The sequence below is a fragment of the Pan troglodytes genome, chromosome 21 (assembly GCF_028858775.2).
Source record: "Pan troglodytes isolate AG18354 chromosome 21, NHGRI_mPanTro3-v2.0_pri, whole genome shotgun sequence".
Taxonomy (NCBI): Eukaryota; Metazoa; Chordata; class Mammalia; order Primates; family Hominidae; genus Pan; species Pan troglodytes.
Window position 1 is genome coordinate 41,431,529 of NC_072419.2, and position 20,292 is coordinate 41,451,820.

Below are 20,292 nucleotides of genomic sequence, written 5' to 3' on the forward strand. Positions count from 1 at the left end.
ATGTGAGCCATTGAACTTAGCCCAAACTTTTTCATTATTATTATATCTGATGTGGTGATCTGTGATCAGTGGTCTTGGATGTTACTATTGTAATTGTTTTGGGGTGTCACAAATCACACCTATATAAGATGGCAAACCTATAGTTGATAAATGTAGTATGTGTCTGGCTGCTCCACTGACCAGCTGTTCCCTCACCTTTCTCCCTCTTCTTGGCCCTCCCTATTCTGTGAGGCAACATACATTGAAATTAGGCCAATGAATAACCCTACAATGGCCTCTAAATGTTCAAGTGAAAAGAAGAGTCACGACTGTGTGCGGTGGCTCATGCCTGTAATCCCAGCACTTTGGGAGGCCGAGGTGGGCGGATCACAAGGTCAGGAGTTCGAGACTAGCCTGGCCAACATGGTGAAACCCCATCTCTACTAAAAATACAAAAATTAGCCTGGCATGGTGGCAGATGCCTGTAATCCCAGCTACTCAGGAGGCTGAGGCAGGAGAATTGCTTGAATCCAGGAGGCAGAGGTTACAGTGAGCCGAGATCGCGCCACTGCACTCCAGCCTGGGGGACAGAGCAAGACTCCGTCTCAAAAAAAAAAGAAAAAAGAAAAGAAGAGTCACATACATCTCTCACTTTAAATCAAAATCATGATATGATTAAGCTTAGTGAGGAATGTACATCAAAAGACTAGATAGGTCAAAAGCTAGGCCTCTTACACCAAATGGTTAGCCAAGTTGTAAATGCAAAGTAAAAGTTCTCAAAGAAAATTAAGGCCAGGCGCGGTGGCTCACACCTGTAATCCCAGCACTTTGGGAGGCCAAGGCAGGTGGATCACGAGGTCAGGAGATTGAGACCATCCTGGCTAACGCGGTGAAACCCCATCTCTACTAAAAAAAAAAAAAATACAAAAAATTAGCTGGGCATAGTAGCGGGTGCCTGTAGTTCCAGCTACTCGGGAGGCTGAGGCAGGAGAATGGCGTGAACCAGGGAGGTGGAGCTTGCAGTGAGCCGAGATTGTGCCACTGCACTCCAGCCTGGGTGACAGAGTGAGACTCTGTCTCAAAAAAAAAAAAGTGCTACTCCGGTGAACACATGAATGATAAAGTGAAACAGTCTTAATGCTTATACAGAGAAAGTTGTAGAGGTCTGGATAGAAGATTAAACAAGCCACAACATTCCCTTAAGCCAAAACTTAATCTAGATCAAATCCCTAACTCTCTTTAATTTTATGAAGGCTGAGAGAGGTGAGGAAGTTGCAGAAGAAAAGTTTGAAGGTAGCATAAGTTGGCTCCTGAGGTTTAGGGAAAGAAGCCATCTCCAGAACGTAAAAGTACAAGGTGAAGCAGCAAGTGCTGATGCGGAAGCTGCATCAAGTTCTACAGAAGATCGAGCTAAGATCACTGATGAAGGTGGCTACACTAAACAACACATTTTCCATGTAGGCAAAACAGTCTTCTATTGGAAGAAGATGCCATCAAGGACTTTTTTTTTTTTTGAGATGGAGTCTCACTCTGTCACCCAGGCTGGTGTGCAGTGGTGCAATCTCGGCTCACTGCAAACTCCATATGCTGGGTTCAAACAATTTTCCTGCCTCAGCCTCCCAAGTAGTTGGGACTACAGGTGTACACCACCATGCCTGCCTAATTTTTTGTATTTTTAGTAGAGATGGAGTTTCACCATGCTGACCAGGCTGGTCTCAAACTCCTGACCTCATGATCTTCCCGCCTCATCCTCCCAAAGTGCTGGGATTACAGGCATGAGCCACCATGCCCAGCCAGCCACCTAGGGCTTTTATAGCTAAAGATAACTCATTGCCTGGATTCAAAGCTTCAAAGCACAGGCTAACTCTCTTATTAGGGGATAATGCAGCTGGTGATTTTAAGTTGAAGCCAATGTCCATGTACCATTATGAAAATCCTAGGGCCATTAAGAATGATGTGAATTCTCTGCCTATGCTCCGTAAATGGAACAACAAGGCCTGGATGACAGCATATCTGTTCATAGCATGGTTTACTGGATATTTTAAGCCCACTGTTGAGACCTACTGCTCAGGAAAAAAGATTCCTTTCAAAATATTACTACTCATTGGCAATGCACGTGGTCACCCAAGAGCCCTGATGGAGATGTACAAGGAGATTCAGGTTGTTTTCATGCTTGCTAACACATCATTCATTCTGCAGTCCATGGATCAAGGAGTAACTTCGATTTTCAAGTCTTATTTAAGAAATACAGGCCGGGTGCAGTGGCTCACGCCTGTAATCCTAGCAGTTTGAGAGGCCGAGGTGGGCAGATCACAGGGTCGGGAGTTCAAGAGCAGCCTGGCCAGCATAGTGAAACCCTGTCTCTAATAAAAATGCAGAAATTGGCTGGGCATGGTGGTGAGCGCCTGTAGTCCCAGCTACTTGGGAGGCTGAGCAGGAGAATCGCTTGAACCTGGGAGTCAGAGGTTGCAGTGAGCCGAGATCATGCCACTGCACTCCAGCCTGGGCAACATAGTGAGACTGTGTCTCAAAAAAAAAAAAAAAAAAAAAAAAAATTTCATAGGCTAGAGCTGCCATAGATAGTGATTTCTCTGGATGATCTGGGCAAAGTAAATAAAAAGCCTTCTGGAAATGATTCACCATTCTAAATGACAGTAAGAACAGCTATGATTCATGGGAGGAGGTTAAAAGTATCAACATTAACAGAAATTTGGGAGAAGTTGATTCCAACCCTCATGAATGACTTTGAGAGGTTCAAGTCTTCAGTGGAGGAAGGAACTGCGGATGTAGTGGAAATAGCAAGATAACTAGAATTAAAAGTGAAGCCTGCAAATGTGACTGAATTCTGTAATCTCATGATAAGACTTTAATTAATGAGGAGTTGCTTCTTCTGGATAAACAAAGAAAGTGGTTTGTCAAGATAGAATCTACTCCTGTTGAAGATACTGTAAACACTGTTGAAATGACAACAAAGGATTTAGAATATTACATAAACTTAGTTGATAAAGAAGCAGCCAGAATTGAGAGGATTGACTCCAATTTTGAAAGAAGTTCTACTGTGGGTAAAATGCTATCAAACACCATCACATGCTACAGAGAAATATTTTGTGGAAGGAAGAGTCAATTGATATGCAAACTTTATTGTTGTCTTATTTTAAGAAATTGCCACAGCCACTCCAATCTTCAGCAACCACCACCCTTATTAGTTGGTAATCATGAACACTGAGGCAAGAACCTCCACCAGAGAAAAGATTATGACTCACCGAAGGCTCTGATGATTGTTCACATTTTTAAGTAACAAAGTACTTTTTAACTAAGGTATTTACATTTTAGACATAATGTCATTGCATAACACTGTATGCAATGTCTAATGTAATTAGACAAAATGTTATTGCACATTTATTAGACTATAATATAGTATAAACATAACTTTTATTTATTATTATTTTTCTTTTTAGACGAACTCTTTGCTCTGTCGCCCAAGTTGGAGTGCAGTAGCAATCTTGGCTCACTGCAATATGCACCTCCTGGGTTCCAGCGATTCTCCTGCCTAAGCCACTTTGGTAGCGGGGATTACAGGCATGTTGCCACCATGCCCAGCTAATTTTTGTATTTTTAGTAGAGACGGGGTTTCACCATGTTGGCCAAGTTGGTCTCGAACTCCCAACCTCAGGTGATCCACCTGCCTCGGCCTCACAAATTGCTAAGATTACAGGTGTGAGCCACTGCACCCGGCCTTAAACATAACTTATATATGCACTGGGAAACCAAAAACCTTGTGTGATTCACTTTATTGCAATATTCACTTTACTGAAGTGGTCTAGAACTGAACCTGCAATATTTCCAAGGTATGCCTGTAGTTGTGAGATGTCAGTGTTTTACTTGAAGTGTTAAAACATTGATTTTAAGTTGACTGTTAAAATTAGGTATATGTATTATTACCCCTAGATCAACAGCTAAAAAAAAAAAACCACAAAAGATATAGACAACCAATATATTAAATTGGAATATAAAACATATTCAAATAATCCAAAATATAACAGGAAAGGGGACATTGAGAGGCAAAAAAATGGAGGAGACAAGCAGAAAAATAACAAATTGTAGACCAAAATCCACTCTTATCAATAACTACATTAAATGTAAATGGTCTTTAAAAATGTAAATGGTCTAAACACACCAATTAAAAGACAAAGATGGCTGGGTGCGGTGGCTCACGCCTGCAATCCCAGCACTTTGGGGAGGCCGAGGTGGGCTGATCACCTGAGGTCAGGAGTTCAAGACCAGCCTGGCCAACATGGTGAAACCCCACCTCTACTAAAAATACAAAAATTAGCCGGGCAAGGTGGTGCATGCCTGTAATCCCAGCTACTCGGGAGGCTGAGGCATGAGAATCGCTTGAACCTGGGAGGCGGAGGTTGCAGTGCGCTGAGATCATGCCATTGCATTCCAGCCTGGGCGGCAGAGCAAGATTCCATTTCAAAAAAAAAAAAGACAAAGATCATCAGATTGGAAAAAGAAAAAAACAAGACCCAACTATATGCTATTATATTTTATTTTATTTTTACTTCTCAAATGTTAAGGAAACCTATTTTAAATATGAAGATATAAATATAGGGAAATTACATAATGATAAAAGGGTCAATTCACCAAGAAGATAAACACTGAAATATAATATGCAACTAACAAAGATCCAAAATAAATGAAGCAAAAATTGATAGAACTAAAAGAGATATGGAAAAATCCACAGTCATAACTGGGAGACTCAGTAAGTCCATTCTCAATAACTGATAAACAAATAGATGGAAATCAAAAAGGATATATCAAACCTGGATAACGTTATCAACTGGTTTAATATAATGGACATTTACAAAAAACACTCTACCCAAGAACAACAGAATACATATTCTTTCCAAGTGCCCACAGAACATATACCCAGATAGATCATATTCTGGGTCATAAAATAAACTAACAATTTTTAATAAAACCACATAAAGCATGTTCTCTGGCTATACCAAAATTAAACAAGAAATAAATAATAGAAAACTCCCCCAGCCTGACCAACATGGTGAAACCCCGTCTCTACTAACAATACAAAAATTAGCTGGGCATGGTGGCGGGTGCCTATAATCCCAGCTACTCGGGAGGCTGAGGCAGGAGAATCGCTTGAACCTGGGAGGTGGAGGCTGCAGTGAGCCGAGATCACGTCATTGCATTCCAGCCCAGGTGGTAGAGCAAGATTCCATTTCCAAAAAAAAAAAAAAAAGACAAAGATTATCGGATTGGAAAAAGAAAAAAACAAGACCCGACTATATGCTATCAGCAAGAAAGCTATTTTATTTTATTTTTACTTCTCAAATGTCTTATGGTTTAAGGAAACCTATTTTAAATATAAAGATATAAATATAGGGAAGTTACATAATGATAAAAGGGTCAATTCACCAAGAAGATAAACACTGAAATATAGTATGCAACTAACAAAGATCCAAAATAAATGAAGCAAAAATTGATAGAACTAAAAGAGACATGGAAAAATCCACAGTCATAACTGGGAGACTTCAATAACTCTGTTCTCAATAACTGATAAACAAATAGATGGAAATCAAAAAGGATATATAAAACGTGGATAACATTATCAACTGGTTTAATATAACGGACATTTATAAAACACTCTACTCAAGAGCAACAGAATACATACTCTTTCCAAGTGCCCACAGAACATATACCCAGATAGATCATATTCTGGGTCATAAAGTAAACTTTAACAATTTTTAATAAATTAAAACCACACAAGGCCGGGCGTGGTGGCTCACACTTGTAATCCCAGCACTTTAGGCGGCTGAGGCAGTGGATCACCTCAGGTCGGGAGTTCAAGACCAGCCTGACCAACATGGTGAAACCCCATCTCTACTAAAAATACAAAACTAGCCGTGCATGGTGGCACATGCCTGTAATCCCAGCTACTCGGGAGGCTGAGGCAGGAGAACCGCTTGAACCCAGGAGGCAGAGGTTGTGGTGAGCCGAGATCATCCACATAAATGGTGTTCTCTGGCTATACCAAAATTAAATAAGAAATCAATAATAGAAAACTCCCCCAGCCTGACCAACATGGCAAAACCCTGTCTCTACTAAAAATACAAAATGTCATTGCATAACATTGTATGCAATGTCTAATGTTATTAGACATAATGTTATTGCACATTTATTAGACTATAATATAGTATAAACATAACTTTTATTTATTATTGTTTTTCTTTTTAGACGAACTCTTGGGCGTGATAGTGCGCGCCTGTAATCTCAGCTACTCAGGAGGCTGAGGCAGGAGAATTGCTTGAATCCAGGAGGTGGAGGTTGCAGTGAGCTGAGATCGCACCACTGCACTCCAGCCTGGGTAACAGAACAAGACTCTGTCTCAAAAAAAAAAGAAAAAAAAGAAAAAAAGAGAGAACTCTCAAATATTTAGAAATTGTTAATATACTTCTAAATAATCCATGGGTCAGAGAAAAAGTCTTAAAGTAAATCAGAAAATATTTGAACTGACTGAACATCAAAACAAAACATATCAAAATTTATGGGTTGCAGCTAATGCAGTGTGTACAGGAACATTTATAGCTTTACATGCCTATGATAGAAAAAAGAAAGGCCTCAAATCATACTCTAAGCTTCTACCTTAAGAAACTAGAGAAAGAACAAATTAAACCTAAATCAAGCAGAAGAAAAAGAAATTAGAAAAGCAGAATTCAATGAAATTGAAAACAGAAAAAAATAGAGAACAATCAATAAAACCAAAAGCTTTGAAAAGGTGTACAGAATTCATAAACTTTTTGACAGATTTACCAAGGAAAAGAAAGAGAGAAGACATAAATTACTAATATCAGGAATGAAAGAGGGGATGTCACTTCAGACCCTCCAGATATTAAAAGGATAATAAGAGAATATTACAAACAACTCTATGCTCATAAGTTTGACAACTTAGAGGAAATGGACCAATTTCTTGAAAGACACAAATTACCTAAACTCAGTCCAGAAGAAACAGATAAGAGAAATAGTCCTAAATGTACTAAAGAAAATTTAATTCATAGTTTAAAACCTTCCAATGTAGAGAAGAAAACTCCAGGCCCAGAAGGTTTCTTTTCTTTTCCTTCCTTCCTCCCTCCCTCCCTCCTTCCCTCCCTCCCTCCCTCCTTCCCTCCCTCCTTCCTTCCTTCCTTCTCTCTTTTCTTTCCTTTTCTCTTTTCTTTTCTTTCCTTTTCTTTCTTTTCTTTTTGGTAGGGACTCACTCCTGTTATTCAGGCTGGAGTACAGTGGTGCAATCACAGCTCACTGCAGCCAAGACTTCCACACCCAGCAAATTTTTTTGTATTTTTAGTAGAGATGGGTTTTCACCATGTTGCCCAGGCTGGTCTCGAGCTCCTGGCTCAAGCAATCTGCCTGCCTTAGCTTCCCAAAGTGCTGGGATTACAGGCATGCGCCACCATGCCTGGCCCCCAAATGGTTTCACTGGGAAATTCTACCAAATGTTAAAGAAAGAAATAGTATCAATTCCACACAAACTCTTCCAGAAAATCAAAAAAACTTAGCTCATTTTATGAGGGCAGCATGGTCCTGATGCCAAAATTTGAAAAAGATAACAAGAAAACTATAGAACAATACTTCACATGAACATATACCCCAAAACTTCAACAAACTACAAACTATTAGCAAATGGAATCCAGAAATATATATATATTTTTAAAAAATAATACTTCACAACTATGTGGAGTTTATCCCAGGTAATTTAATGCTGGTGTAACATTCAAAAATAGCCAGGCATGGTGGCTCACGCCTGTAATCCCAGCACTTTGGGAGGGTGAAGCGGGCAGATCACCTGAGGTCAAGAGTTTGAGACCAGCCTGGCCAACGTGGTGAAACCCCGTCTCTACTAAAAATACAAAAATTAGCCGGGTATGGTGGTGTGCACTAGTAGTCCCAGCTACTTGGGAGGCTGAGGCAGGAGAATTGCTTGAACCCGGGAGGTGGAAGTTGCAGTGAGCTGAGATCGCACCACTGTACTCCAGCTTGGGGGACAGAGCAAGACTCCATCTCAATAATAATAATAATAATAAATAAATGAGCATAATTCACCATATTGGCAGACTAAGGAAGAAAAAAACACATGATAATCCTAACTGATGAAGAAAATGCATTAACAAAATTTAAAACCCATTCATGATAAAAAAAAAAAAAATCTCTCAGCAAACTAGAGAAGGAAACTTCGTTAATCCAAATATATATATATATATTGGCCGGGCGCAGTGGCTCACACCTATAATCCCAGCACTTTGGGAGGCCGAGGCAGGCGGATCACCTGAGGTCCGGAGTTCAAGACCAGCCTTACCAACGTGGAGAAACCCCGTCTCCACTAAAAATACAAAATTAGCCGGGTGTGGTGGTGCATGCCTGTAATCCCAGCTACTCGGGAGGCTGAGGCAGGAGAATTGCTTGAACCTGGGAGGTGGAGGTTGCAGTGAGCCAAGATCATGCCATTGCACTCCAGCCTGGGCAACAAGGACAAAACTCTGTCTAAATATATATATATATATATATATATATATATATGTATATATACACACATATATATGTACATATATACATATATCTACATATACATATATACATGTATACATATGTATATGTATACATGTATATATGTATATATGTGTATGACCTCCGGTGATCCCCCCCCACCTCGGCCTCCCAAAGTGCTGGGATTACAGGTGTGAGCCACTGCACTTGACCGCAAATCACATTTCTAACAAAGGACTTGAATCCAGAATTTATTTTTTAACATTTTAAAAAAATTTTATTTTATTTTATTTTTGGTAGAGACAGGATTTTTGTATGTTGCCCAGGCTGGTCTCAAACTTCTGACCTCAAGTGATCCTCCTGCTCAGCCTCCCAAAGCACTAGGACTACAGGCATGAGCCACTGTGCCTGGCCTAGAATTTATAAAGAACCCTCAGCAGGGCGCAGTGGCTCATGCCTGTAATCCCAGCACTTTGGGAGGCTGAGGCAGGCGGATCACGAGGTCAGGAGTTCAAGACCAGCCTGGCCAACATAGTGAAACCTCGTCTCTACTAAAAATACAAAAAAATTAGCCAGGCATGGTGGCAGGCACCTGTAATCCCAGCTACTCAGGAGAATGAGGCAGGACAATCACTTGAACCCGGGAGGCAGAGGTTGCAGTAAGCCAAGATGGCGTCACTGCAGTCCAGCCTGGGCAACAGTGTGAGACTCTATCTCAAAAAAAAAAAAAAAAAAAACTCTCAAAACTCAGAAATAAGAAAACAAACAATTTTTTAAAAAGGCAAAAGTTTTGAATAGGCACCTCACCAGAGAAGATACATGGATGGCAAATAAATATTTGAAAATATGCTCAACATCATTTGTTGGTAGGGAATTGCAAATTAAAACCACAGTAAGGTATGTCTATACACCTATTGAAATTGAAAAAAATCCCTGACAATACCAATTGTTGGTGAGAAGGCGGAACAACTGCCACTCTCATAAATTACTGGTGGGAAAACAAAATGATACAGCCCCTCTAGGTTTCTTATAAAGTTAAACACACACTTACCATAGGCTCCAACAATCCCTCCTAGAAATTAGCCCAAATAAAATGAAAATTTATGTTCACACCAAAACCTGTACGTGAATGTTTACAGAAGCTTTATTCATAATTGCCAAAACTAGAAACAACCTAAATATTCCTCAACTGGGAAGTGGAGTAACAAACTGTGGTACATCCATGCAATAGACTACTACTCAGCAATGAAAAGGAATTAACTATTGATACACTCAACAACATGGATGAATCTTAAATCCATTATGCCAAGTGAAAGAAGCCAAATTCAAAATACAACATATTGTATGGTTCCATTTTATATGACAGTCTGGAAAAGAAAAAACTATAGGAATAGAGAACATATCAGTGTTGCCAGGGCTTAAGGGTAGGGAAGGCTTTGACTACAAAGGGGTAACAAAAGGGAATTTGGGAAGGTGATTAACTGTTTTATTTTTTTGTTTGTGTGTGGTGGTGTTTACATAATTCTTTGCATTTGTCAAAACTCACAGAACTCTACACCAAAATGTAAATTTTACTGAATGTAAATTACAATTAAATTATATGTATGCAAATCTATTATGTGTATGTTTGTGTGTGTATATATATATATATACATACACATATGAATATTTTTAAAAGCTTTTTCCCCTCATATTACTATCAAGTCATATCTCACAGATTTTGTATTTGTACAATTATTCTTTCTTGAGCCTGAAATTAGTTAGGACTGTTTTGTTTTGTTTTGTTTTTTTCTTGAGATGGAGTCTTACTCTGTTGCCCAGGCTGGAGTACAGTGGTATGATCTCGGCTCACTGCAACCTCTGCCTCCCAAGTTCAAGTGATTCTCTGGCCTCAGCCTCCCGAGTAGCTGAGACTACAGGCGCTCACCACCACACCTGGCTAATTTTCATATTTTTAGTAGAGACGGGGTTTCTCCATGTTGGTCAGGCTGGTCTCGAACTCCTGACCTCAGGTGATCTGCCTGCCTTGGCCTCCCAAAGTGCTGGGATTACAGGTGTGAGCCACCACGCCCGGTCAAGTTAGGACTGTCTTCATCTCTGTTAACCTTCCATTTCCTCTCCTTCCACAAAACCTAAACCTTATTATTATTTGAAACATAATTTTTGAGTAAGTTATTCCTTCTGTCTCAAGAAGATCCAATTCGTGTTATTGAGAATGGTAAAATAATACACTACCTGCCCTGGGCACTTTAGTGAGAATCCATTTATTGGGTTAACTAGCTGTGACTGTGGATGGCAGTGAGCAGGCCTCGGAGTGGCCAGGACATAGGACAGATGTGCTTTGATGGGAGAGAAGGGAAGGAAAAGCCGGCAGCACAGCGATGGGAAACTAGAGGCCAGAGGTAGAGGTGGAGGGCAATGATGAGGGAGCAGAGATGACAGCATGCCAAGGACATCCTGTGCTGACTTCACAGTGCTGGCTCTGGGCATAGGCCAGTCTCTTCCTGGAGCTTTCATTTTCTCTCTTCGGAATCTGTCAACTCTCTACTGCAATCTGTTCCACAGTCGTATAGCCAAAATCCTCTTGCTCTGTGTCTATTTATTCAACAAATATTTATCTTAACTGACTCTAATCACATTCTCTCCTGTTTGTCCTGCAGTGAAGCCCTTTTACATCTGCTTATCTCTTTTGATCCAAGGGAAGGAGACTTAACCCTGACTTCCAGAGAAGGAAATAGTCTCAGAAAGGTTGTCATTTATCTGAAGTTGCCCTTTTAATACTGAGTACTGGACTCTCTCAGTATCCGCGTACTCTGCTGCCCCCTACCGTGAACATAGCAATAGGTTTTAAATCACAAAAACACACAGCAGAACACTACACAACACTGCAAAGACTATGACACTATAAATAGTGCTTACATTTGTTCATTTAGCAAATATTCAGCTGGGCGTGGTGGCTCACGCCTGTAATCCCAGCACTTTGGGAGGCCGAGGCAGGTGGATCACTTGAGGCCAGGAGTTCAAGACCAGCCTGGCCAACATGGTGAAACCCCACCTCTAAAAATACTAAAATTAGCCGGGCATGGTGGCACGCACCTGTAATCCCAGCTACTCGGGAGGCTGAGGCAGGAGAATTGCTTGAATCCAGGAGGCGGAGGCTGTAGTGAGCCGAGATCACACCACTGCACTCCAGCCTGGGTGATACAGCAAGACTCCATCCCAAAAAAATAAATAAACAAATATTAATTGAGAGCCTACTATATGCCAGAAATAAGCAGGTATTGTCCTTGTGTTCATGGAGCTTATGGTGTAGAGGGGGAGACAGAATTACACAAAATAATTACTTAATTACAGTTTGAATAAATACTATGAAGTACAAGGTGCTATATGAGGGTATAGAATAAGCGTATGTAGCCTGGTCTGGAGGCTTAGGGAAATCTTACATGAAGTAGAATTCATAGGAATAAATTATTGGTTGGCTATGGGGGAGGTTAAAGAGACATCAAGAATGCCTTCCAGGTCTCTGGCATGAACAACTGGGCAGATAGAGCACTGTTACTAAGCAGGGGAAGCCTAGAGGAGGAAGACATTTTGAATGGAAAGAATATGAACTTGGCTTTGGCTTTTTGCAGTTCGGGAATCCCACGAGACATTAAGGTATAGATGTGGAATAAGCAATCAGATTTAGGAGTTTGGGAGCAAGGTCTATGCTAGAAAGTTGGGAGTTGTTGGGATACATATTATATTTGAAACTGTGGTCATGGATGACATTTCTTAGAAAATAATAGAAAGAGTAGAAGGCTTATAACTTCCCTGAGAAACTCCAGAATTTAAAAGGTCAACTGGAAGAGATGGAGCTAGCAAAAACTTAGGACAAGGGGCCAAGGAGGGGAAAATCAGGAATGTGCAATGATGCCGAAGTTAGGTGAAGTGTATTTCAAAAAGGAGACTGGTCAACCATGGTGGTAATTACAAAGAAATCAAGTGCGATGACTTTCTTGGTCTACGATGATTTTTTTGGTCTGCCTAGTGAAACAGATTCAGTTTCAGAGGACTAGAGGTGGAGAAGACTAGGCCACTACCTCTTAGAAAACCTCCTAAAGGCCACCATAGCCTATGGTCTTGAACCAGTGGTCTTCATAGTCTTTTGCTCACATACCACTTAAAATAATTTTGATAAATAATGTGAGCTGGGCACAGCGGCTCAAGCCTGTAATCCAAATGTTTTGGGAGGCTGAGTCTGGATCACTGGAGCCCAGGAGTTTGAGACCAACCTGGGCAACATAGCAAAACTCCATCTCTACAAAAATTAAAAAATTAGTCAGGTGTGGTGGTGTGTGTCTGTAGTCCTAGCTATTTGGGAGGCTGAGGTGGGAGAATTGCTTGAGCCCAGGAGTTCAAGGCTGCAGTGAGCTATAATCATGCCACTATACTTCTACCTGGGCAACAGAGCAAGACCCCATCTCTAAGAAAATAAATAAATAAAAATTTTAAAAAAACATTAGGCCAAGTGCAGTGACTCATACCTGTAATATCAACACTTTGGGAGGCCAAGATGGGAGAATTGTTTGAGCTTAGGAATTGAGGACCAGCCTGGGCAATATAGTATGATCTCATCTCTATGAAAAATTTTTAAAAATTAGGTGGGTGTGGTGGCACACACCTGTAGTCTCAGCTACTTGGGAGGCTGAGGTGGGAGGATCACTTGAACTCAGGAGATTGAGGCTGCAGTAAGCTACGGTTGCACCACTGCACTCCAGCCTGGGCGACAGAGCGAGACCCTGTCTCAAAACAAACAAACAAAAATATATACATATTTTTAAAAGATAATAGAAGGCTATTTTCTGAATCTTGTATTTTTAACTGTCCCCAGTTCTGAACTTTTTTTAAATTGCCCCGTGCAATGTATCATTCAGGGTGGGCCAGATATATGCCTTTCTTTCTTTTCCTTTTTCCATTTTTTTTTTTTTCTGAGATGGAGTCTCTCTCTGTTGCCCAGGCTAGAGAGCAATGGTGTGATCTCGGCTCACTGCAACCTCCACCTCCAGGGTTCAAGCGATTCTCCTGCCTCAGCCTCCCCAGTAGCTGCGATTACTGGCACGCGCCACTGTGCCTGACTAATTTTTGTATTTTTAGTAGAGACGGGGTTTCACCATGTTGGCCAGGCTGGTCTTGAAGTCCTGACTTCAGGTGATCCACTCACCTCTGCCTCCCAAAGTGCTGGGATTACAGGCGTGAGCCACCATGCCTGGCCTTTCTTATGAAGACTAGCAGAACTACAATTATGAAGAAAAAGTCGGCTTGGAGCCTCAACCCCAGGAACTTTCTCAGGTGGAGTACATCTGGAAGTTGAGGATCTGGAAATGAATTTCCTTAAATATATCCATGCATGAGTACCGCTTACCAAGCCTTCATTTACTTTACGGCAATTGCATACCCCATTTGAAAACCAGTGTTGCAAAGGATTGGGGGCAATCTGAAACTACTGGGTTCCTGGAACCTGGCACTGATTGATGGGGCCAGTGGGCCCTAATGAGATTGCACCTCCATTTTAAAAGCGTGAAAGGTGTAAGGAGATTCAGAGATAGGTGTAAATGGCTTGCGGGAGCCTCCAAAATTTTCAGGTCCAGGTATCTCCCACCCCTTCAAGGGACTGTCTGATACTATTCTATGGCTCCCGGAATGAAGAACCAGTCATCAGGACCTGCTGGCCTCTATGAAATTAAGAGTCCAGTCAGATTTAACAACCTGAAGATGAGGTGTAACTGTGAAGCAATATATGGCTGATTTTTTAACACACCCATCCAAATACATCCACTCCAGCTGATTCATTCTCTCAACTCCCATGTGCTAGGTAATGTATGAGGTGCCAGAGTTACCCAAAAAACAAACAAAGCATAATCCATAGGCCAAGCCCTGCAGAAACTCTAGGAGAGAAACTTTTAAAGAAATAATTATAAAAACACTGTGATCGGCTGGGCGTGGTGGCTCACGCCTGTAATCCCAGCACTTTGGAAGGCTGAGGCAGGAGGATCACCCGAGATCAGGAGTTTGAGACCAGCCTGGCCAACATGGTGAAACACCATCTCTACTAAAAATATAAAAAAATTAGCTGGGTGTGGTGGTGCACAACTGTAATCCCAGCTACTTGGGAGACTGAGAGCAGGAGAATTGCTTGAACCTAGGAGGCAGAGGTTGTAGTGAGCCAAGATCATGCCACTGCACTCCAGCCTGGGTTACAAGAGTGAAACTCTGTCTCAAGAAAAAACGAACAAACACTGCGATAAAGAGTTAATAAAACTATGTGCAAGAGCTAGGGGAGTACTGAAGAAAGAGTGATTTGAGTAAGAACTTTGTAAGACTTTGAGTAAGAACTTTTTAAGACTTTGGGAAAACTTCCCAAAGGAGGTCACATTCGAGTTATTTATTGGCAGGCATGTAGTACATCATAGAGAAAAAGAGATGGCGGTGGAAGGATGTTCCAGGCAGAGGATGCAGCATGTCACATGGGCAGCCAGTGTCCAAGTGACACTCAAGGGGCAAGACCTGCTTCATGGGCTTGTGACCTCTGTAGTCACACAGGGCCCCCCTCTTAGAAGGGCCCTCACGCTTGTTTTAATGTTCTGCTGTCATCATTTTGAAATTCTTATTTTTTTTTTAACAAGGAGACTTGCATTTTCATTTTTGCACCGGGCCCTGCAAATTACGTAGCAGGTCCTGCAAGAGGGCAAGGTGAAGGCAGGGAGACCTGCTGGGAAGTTATTACTGCGGTCCAAGTAAGAGATAATGAAGGGGCTAAATCAAGGTCTTATCGTAACAGTAATACACAGCCACACCATTTTCAACTTCTTCCCAGTGTATTCCTCAGTTTAGATGTAGCAATTTCTCCAACTGGAAAGTACTTAGGTTGATTTTGGTGTTTTGTAATTACAAAGAATGAGGCAATTGAATAATTTGCTACAAATAATTTTGTGTTTGCACCTATGCAAGGATATCTATCTAGGATAAATTTCAGAATTAGAATTGATGGGTCAAAGGTATGCTCATTTTCAAGGTTGATAGGCATTGCCAGTTGGTGACCTGAAGAGAGTAAACCAATTTGTATCTCTTCCAATAGTATGGAGGAGTATCTGTTTTATCATGCCCTCTTTAACACTCTGTAGTATCCAACCTTTTGGTATTTGCAGTCTGATAACGTTAAGAAAGCAGTGGCTGATTGTCTTAATTTGCCTTTCTTTAATTACAAACAAGGTTGGTCATTTAAAAAATTATTATAGGAGTCTGTTCAGGCCAGGCACAGTGGCTCACGCCCATAATCCCAGCACTTTGGGAGGTCGAGGCAGATGGATCACTTGAGGCCAAGAGTTCCAGATCAGCCTGGCCAACACGGCAAAACCGCGTCTCTACAAAAAACACAAAAAAATTAGTCAGGTATGGTGGCATGTGCCTGTAGTCCCAGCTACTTGGGAGGCTGAGACATGAGAATCGCTTGAACCAAGGAAGCAGAGGTTGCAGTGAGTTAAGATCATGCCACTGCACTCCATCCTGGGTAACGGAGCGAGACTGTCTCAAAAAAAAAAAGAGTCCATTTATATTTCTGTTTGCATGAAGCCCATTTAGTCCTTCGCCATTATTGAATTGGGTCATAGGTCTTTTTCTTATTGGTTTATAACAGCTGTTTTATGTTAAAAAAAATAATAAATATTTTACCTAGTTTATAGTTTGTTGCTTTATTTCTGCTTTTTTTTTTGGCTATGCAGATGAAGGCCTGAATTTTTGAAACCTAAGTGAACTGTTACTGCTTTCACTGTATACCAGTATTTTGTAATATAAGCCCTCTTTTCAGGGAGTGGCCTTTAGAGACTATTACACTTATTTTTTTAGAAGCTCAGCTTGTTCATTTGGAGAACATACAATACTAAAGGGAAAAAAAAGCTCAGCTTGTACTTATTTTTTGAAGAGATAATATATCCACATGATTAAAAAGTCAAAAGATACAAAAAGGTATACAGTGAGAAAAATCTCCTTCCAGCCAGGCATGGTGGCTCCCACCTGTAATCCCAACACTTTTGGGAGGCCAAGGCAGGCGGATCACATGAGGCCAGGAGTTCGAGACCAGCCTGCCCGACATGGTGAAACACTGTCTCTACTAAAAATACAAAAAATAGCTGGGCTTTGTGGTGTTTGCCTGTAGTCCTAGCTACTTCGGAGGCTGAGGCAAGAGAATTGCTCCAACCCAGGAGGCAGAGGTTTCGGTGAGCCGAGATTGTGCCACTGCACTCCAGCCTGGGTAACAGAGCGTGACTCCATCTCAAAAAAATAAAATAAAATAAAATAATTTTAAAAAATTAAAAAATAAAAATAAAAATTGCCTTCCCACCCTGTCCTCAAACCACTTAAGCTTCCCTCCAGGAAGTAAGCACTATTATCAGTTCCTTGGGTATCTGTCCCTATTTTATGTGTAAATGAGCAAGTGCATGCACACACATATATTCTTTTTTCTGATTATTACACAAATAGTAGCCTACAATATCCAGGATTCTGCACCTTTGCCTTTTTTTTTACCACTTAACATTACATTTTGGAAATAATGTCCTAATTATTCATAAATTCGTAAGTACTTCCTCATTTTAAAAAATGGCTGCATTGGGCCGGGCGCGGTGGCTCACACCTGTAATCCCAGCACTTTGGGAGTCCAAGGCGGGTGGATCACAAGGTCAGGAGATCGAGACCATCCTGGCTAACACGGTGAAACCCCGCCTCTACTAAAAAAACACAAAAAAATTAGCTAGGCGTGGTGGTGGGCGCCTGTAGTCCCAGCTACTCGGGAGGCTGAGGCAGGAGAATTGCTTGAACCCAGGAGGTGGAGGTTGCAGTGAGCCGAGATCGTGCCACTGCACTCCAGCCTGGGCGACAGAGCGAAACTCCATCTCAAAAAAAAAAAAAAAAAATTACAAAAGGCTGCATAGTGTCCCATTGTATGCATTGGTTTGAATATGCTTTTAAGGGAGAAACCTGAGTAAGAAATACTCTCAAGTCATTTGGGGCTGCACATTGAGACTGAGTCGGGGGATTGGACTGGGACCTTCTCTAGATCCTGAACAATCAGACCTTTTCCTTCCTCCAGGCCTTTACCTCCCATTTTCTTTCTTTCTTTCTTTCTTTTTTTTTTTTTGAGATGGAGTCTCACTCTGTAGCCCAGGCTGAAGTGTAGTGGCACCATCTCAGCTCACTGCAACCTCTGTCTCCTGGGTTCAAGAGATTCTCCTGCCTCGGCCTCCTGAGTAGCTGGGATTACAGGCACGCGCCACCAAGCCAGGCTAATTTTTTTGTGTTTTTAGTAGAAACGGGGTTTCACCCATGTTGGTCAGGCTGGTCTCAAACTCCTGACCTCAAGTGATCTACCCGCCTCAGCCTCCCAAAGGTGCTGGGATTACGGGCGTGAGCCACAACGCCCGGCCTTTTACCCCCCATTTTCTGCCAATTAAAACTTCACACAGTCTTCCATTGCTTGTAACTTTTGAACACGTGTGTGGTAATGTTCCGTGTATATTGCATATAAAACTATTAGCTTTTAAAATATTACCAGTTTATATAGACTCATCTCAAATGCTACTTCCTTTTGGAAACCCTCCTTGATCTCCCTGATATCCCCAGCCAGAGTGACCTCACTCCCCTCTCAAATCCTATAGAATGGTGTAATGTTTTGTGGTTATTTGTCACGCCTTTTACGTGCACAAGTCTTATCTTTTTTTTTTTTTTTTTAACCTGAAGACGGCCTCACTTGCCCCAGTACCTTCCACAGAGTGGCTTCTGAGTAATGTTTACAGAATTTTTGAGGTAATTAATGAATGAACAAAGGCACCAAGGGTTAAGGACATGAATTTAGTGTCAGGCACTTGGGTTCTACTCCTGGTTTTGCTGTTTTTTAGGTGTGTCGTGGGGTAGGTCACTTCTCTCACCCTTTCCTTAGAATCCACTTCACAGGACAGTGGTGAGGATTAAGTGATTTGATGTAGGTAAATTGCTTTTCATTGACTGTTAGCTGCTGAAATAGGAATTCAGAGGAAGGAGGAGAGAGGTCAAGGAGACTTCCTAAGCTGGACTGTGCTCTCCAGCCACCCTCTCATTTATATTTCCTTTCAGATCTCTACTAAGAATGTCACTCTGGCCGGGCGCAGTGACTCACTCCTGTAATCCCAGCACTTTGGGAGGCCGAGGCAGGAGGATCACTTGAGGTTGAGAGTTCGAGACCAGCATGACCAACATGGAAAAACCCCGTCTCTACTAAAAATACAAAATTAGCCAGGCGTGGTGGTGCATGTCTGTAATCCCAGCTACTCGGGAGGCTGAGGCAGGAGAATCACTTGAACCCGGGAGGCAGGGGTTGCGGTGAGCCGAGATCATACCATTGCACTCCAGCCTGGTCTACAAGAGCGAAACTCTGTCTCAAATAAATAAATAAATAAATAAATAAATAAATAAATAAAATAAAAAATAAAGAATGTCACTCTTCTTTGTTCCTGCATTTTCTTTTTATGTCTTTATCTTTTGGGTAAATTTGCCTGGCTTCAGGGCGAGGGCCCTCCAGCACCAAGAGCTGCCTAGTACTGCAGATTCTTACGACCACTCAAATCTTTCTTTCCTTTATAAGAAACAAGCAACTCTACCCTATGGTTGAGCCAATGTGTCAGTTTCTTCCTATCCAAATGGATGGCATCCTGACATCTGCAATGAGAGGCCAATGCAATTTGGTGGGGGTAGGGGCAAGGGTGGGGGAGTTTTGCAGAGCATAAAGAGCACAGTATCTTGGATCTTCAGCAGCTTGACTTCAGTTCCTAACTTTTCTTGCCTCATTACAACAGTGTCACAACCCACTTTCCTCATACATTGAGAACTGCTGCAGTCAGGCACGGTGACTGTTACATGGCTGTTATATTGGCCATGGATGGCCAACACAGTGAGACCTCCATTAAAAAAAAAAAAATTTAAATTAGTCAGGCATGATGGCATGTACCCGTAGTCACAGCTACTCAGGAGACTGAGGTGGGAGGATCGCTCGAGCCCAGGAGTTTGAGGTTGCAGTGAGCTATGATCACGCCAGTGCACTCCAGCCTGGGTGACAGAGTGAGATCCTGTCTCTAAAAAAATAAAAATAATTAGAAAGAATATGATTGGAAAAAAATAAAAATACAAGTAAAAATAAAAAAGAACTCTTGTGAGGAAAGCATCTAACATAATGCTAGACAAAAAGTAAGTAACCAACAAATGCAAGTTCTCCCTTTAAGCTCTTCTCCACACTGGTACCAGATTTGTACTGCTAAAAGTCCTGTTCTTTCCTCTTATTATGGAGGAATTATCCTAGCTCATAGCCAACCTCCTCACTCATATACATGCTTACTCAAGGGCATGGCTTCAGCAGTTCTCCTCTCTCTCCTGCATCATCAATTTTTCCCTCTCTCCTGGATCAGTCTCAATCAACATACAAATGTTATGTTTCCCATCTTAAAAACAAACAAAAAGTCTGTTTTGACTCCACTACCACCTACAGCTGCCACATTTTCTCCTTCGTCTTTGTAGTAAAACTTCTTGAAAAAGCTATATCCTGTATACTCAACATTTTCAATTCCTCTTGAACCTACTCCAATCAGATTTTTGTCCCATACACTCCACCAAAACATCTCAAGATCACCAACAACCTCCACATTGGTAAATCTAATTACCATCTATTCATCTTCATATTATTTGATC

At 41.4% G+C, this 20,292-nt stretch overlaps 1 protein-coding gene across 1 annotated transcript in view; it reads left to right on the top strand.

Annotated features, from left to right (window-relative positions):
* Positions 1 to 19,019, top strand: part of PROCR (protein C receptor) — a 44,028-nt gene extending 25,009 nt beyond the window's left edge. Inside the window, exon 4 of the mRNA XM_009437089.5 lies at positions 18,688 to 19,019. Within this exon, the coding sequence (XP_009435364.1) occupies positions 18,688 to 18,698 (11 nt within the window). The 3' untranslated portion in view covers positions 18,699 to 19,019. The remainder of the gene's footprint in view (positions 1 to 18,687) is intronic.
* The last annotated feature ends 1,273 nt before the right edge of the window (positions 19,020 to 20,292 follow it).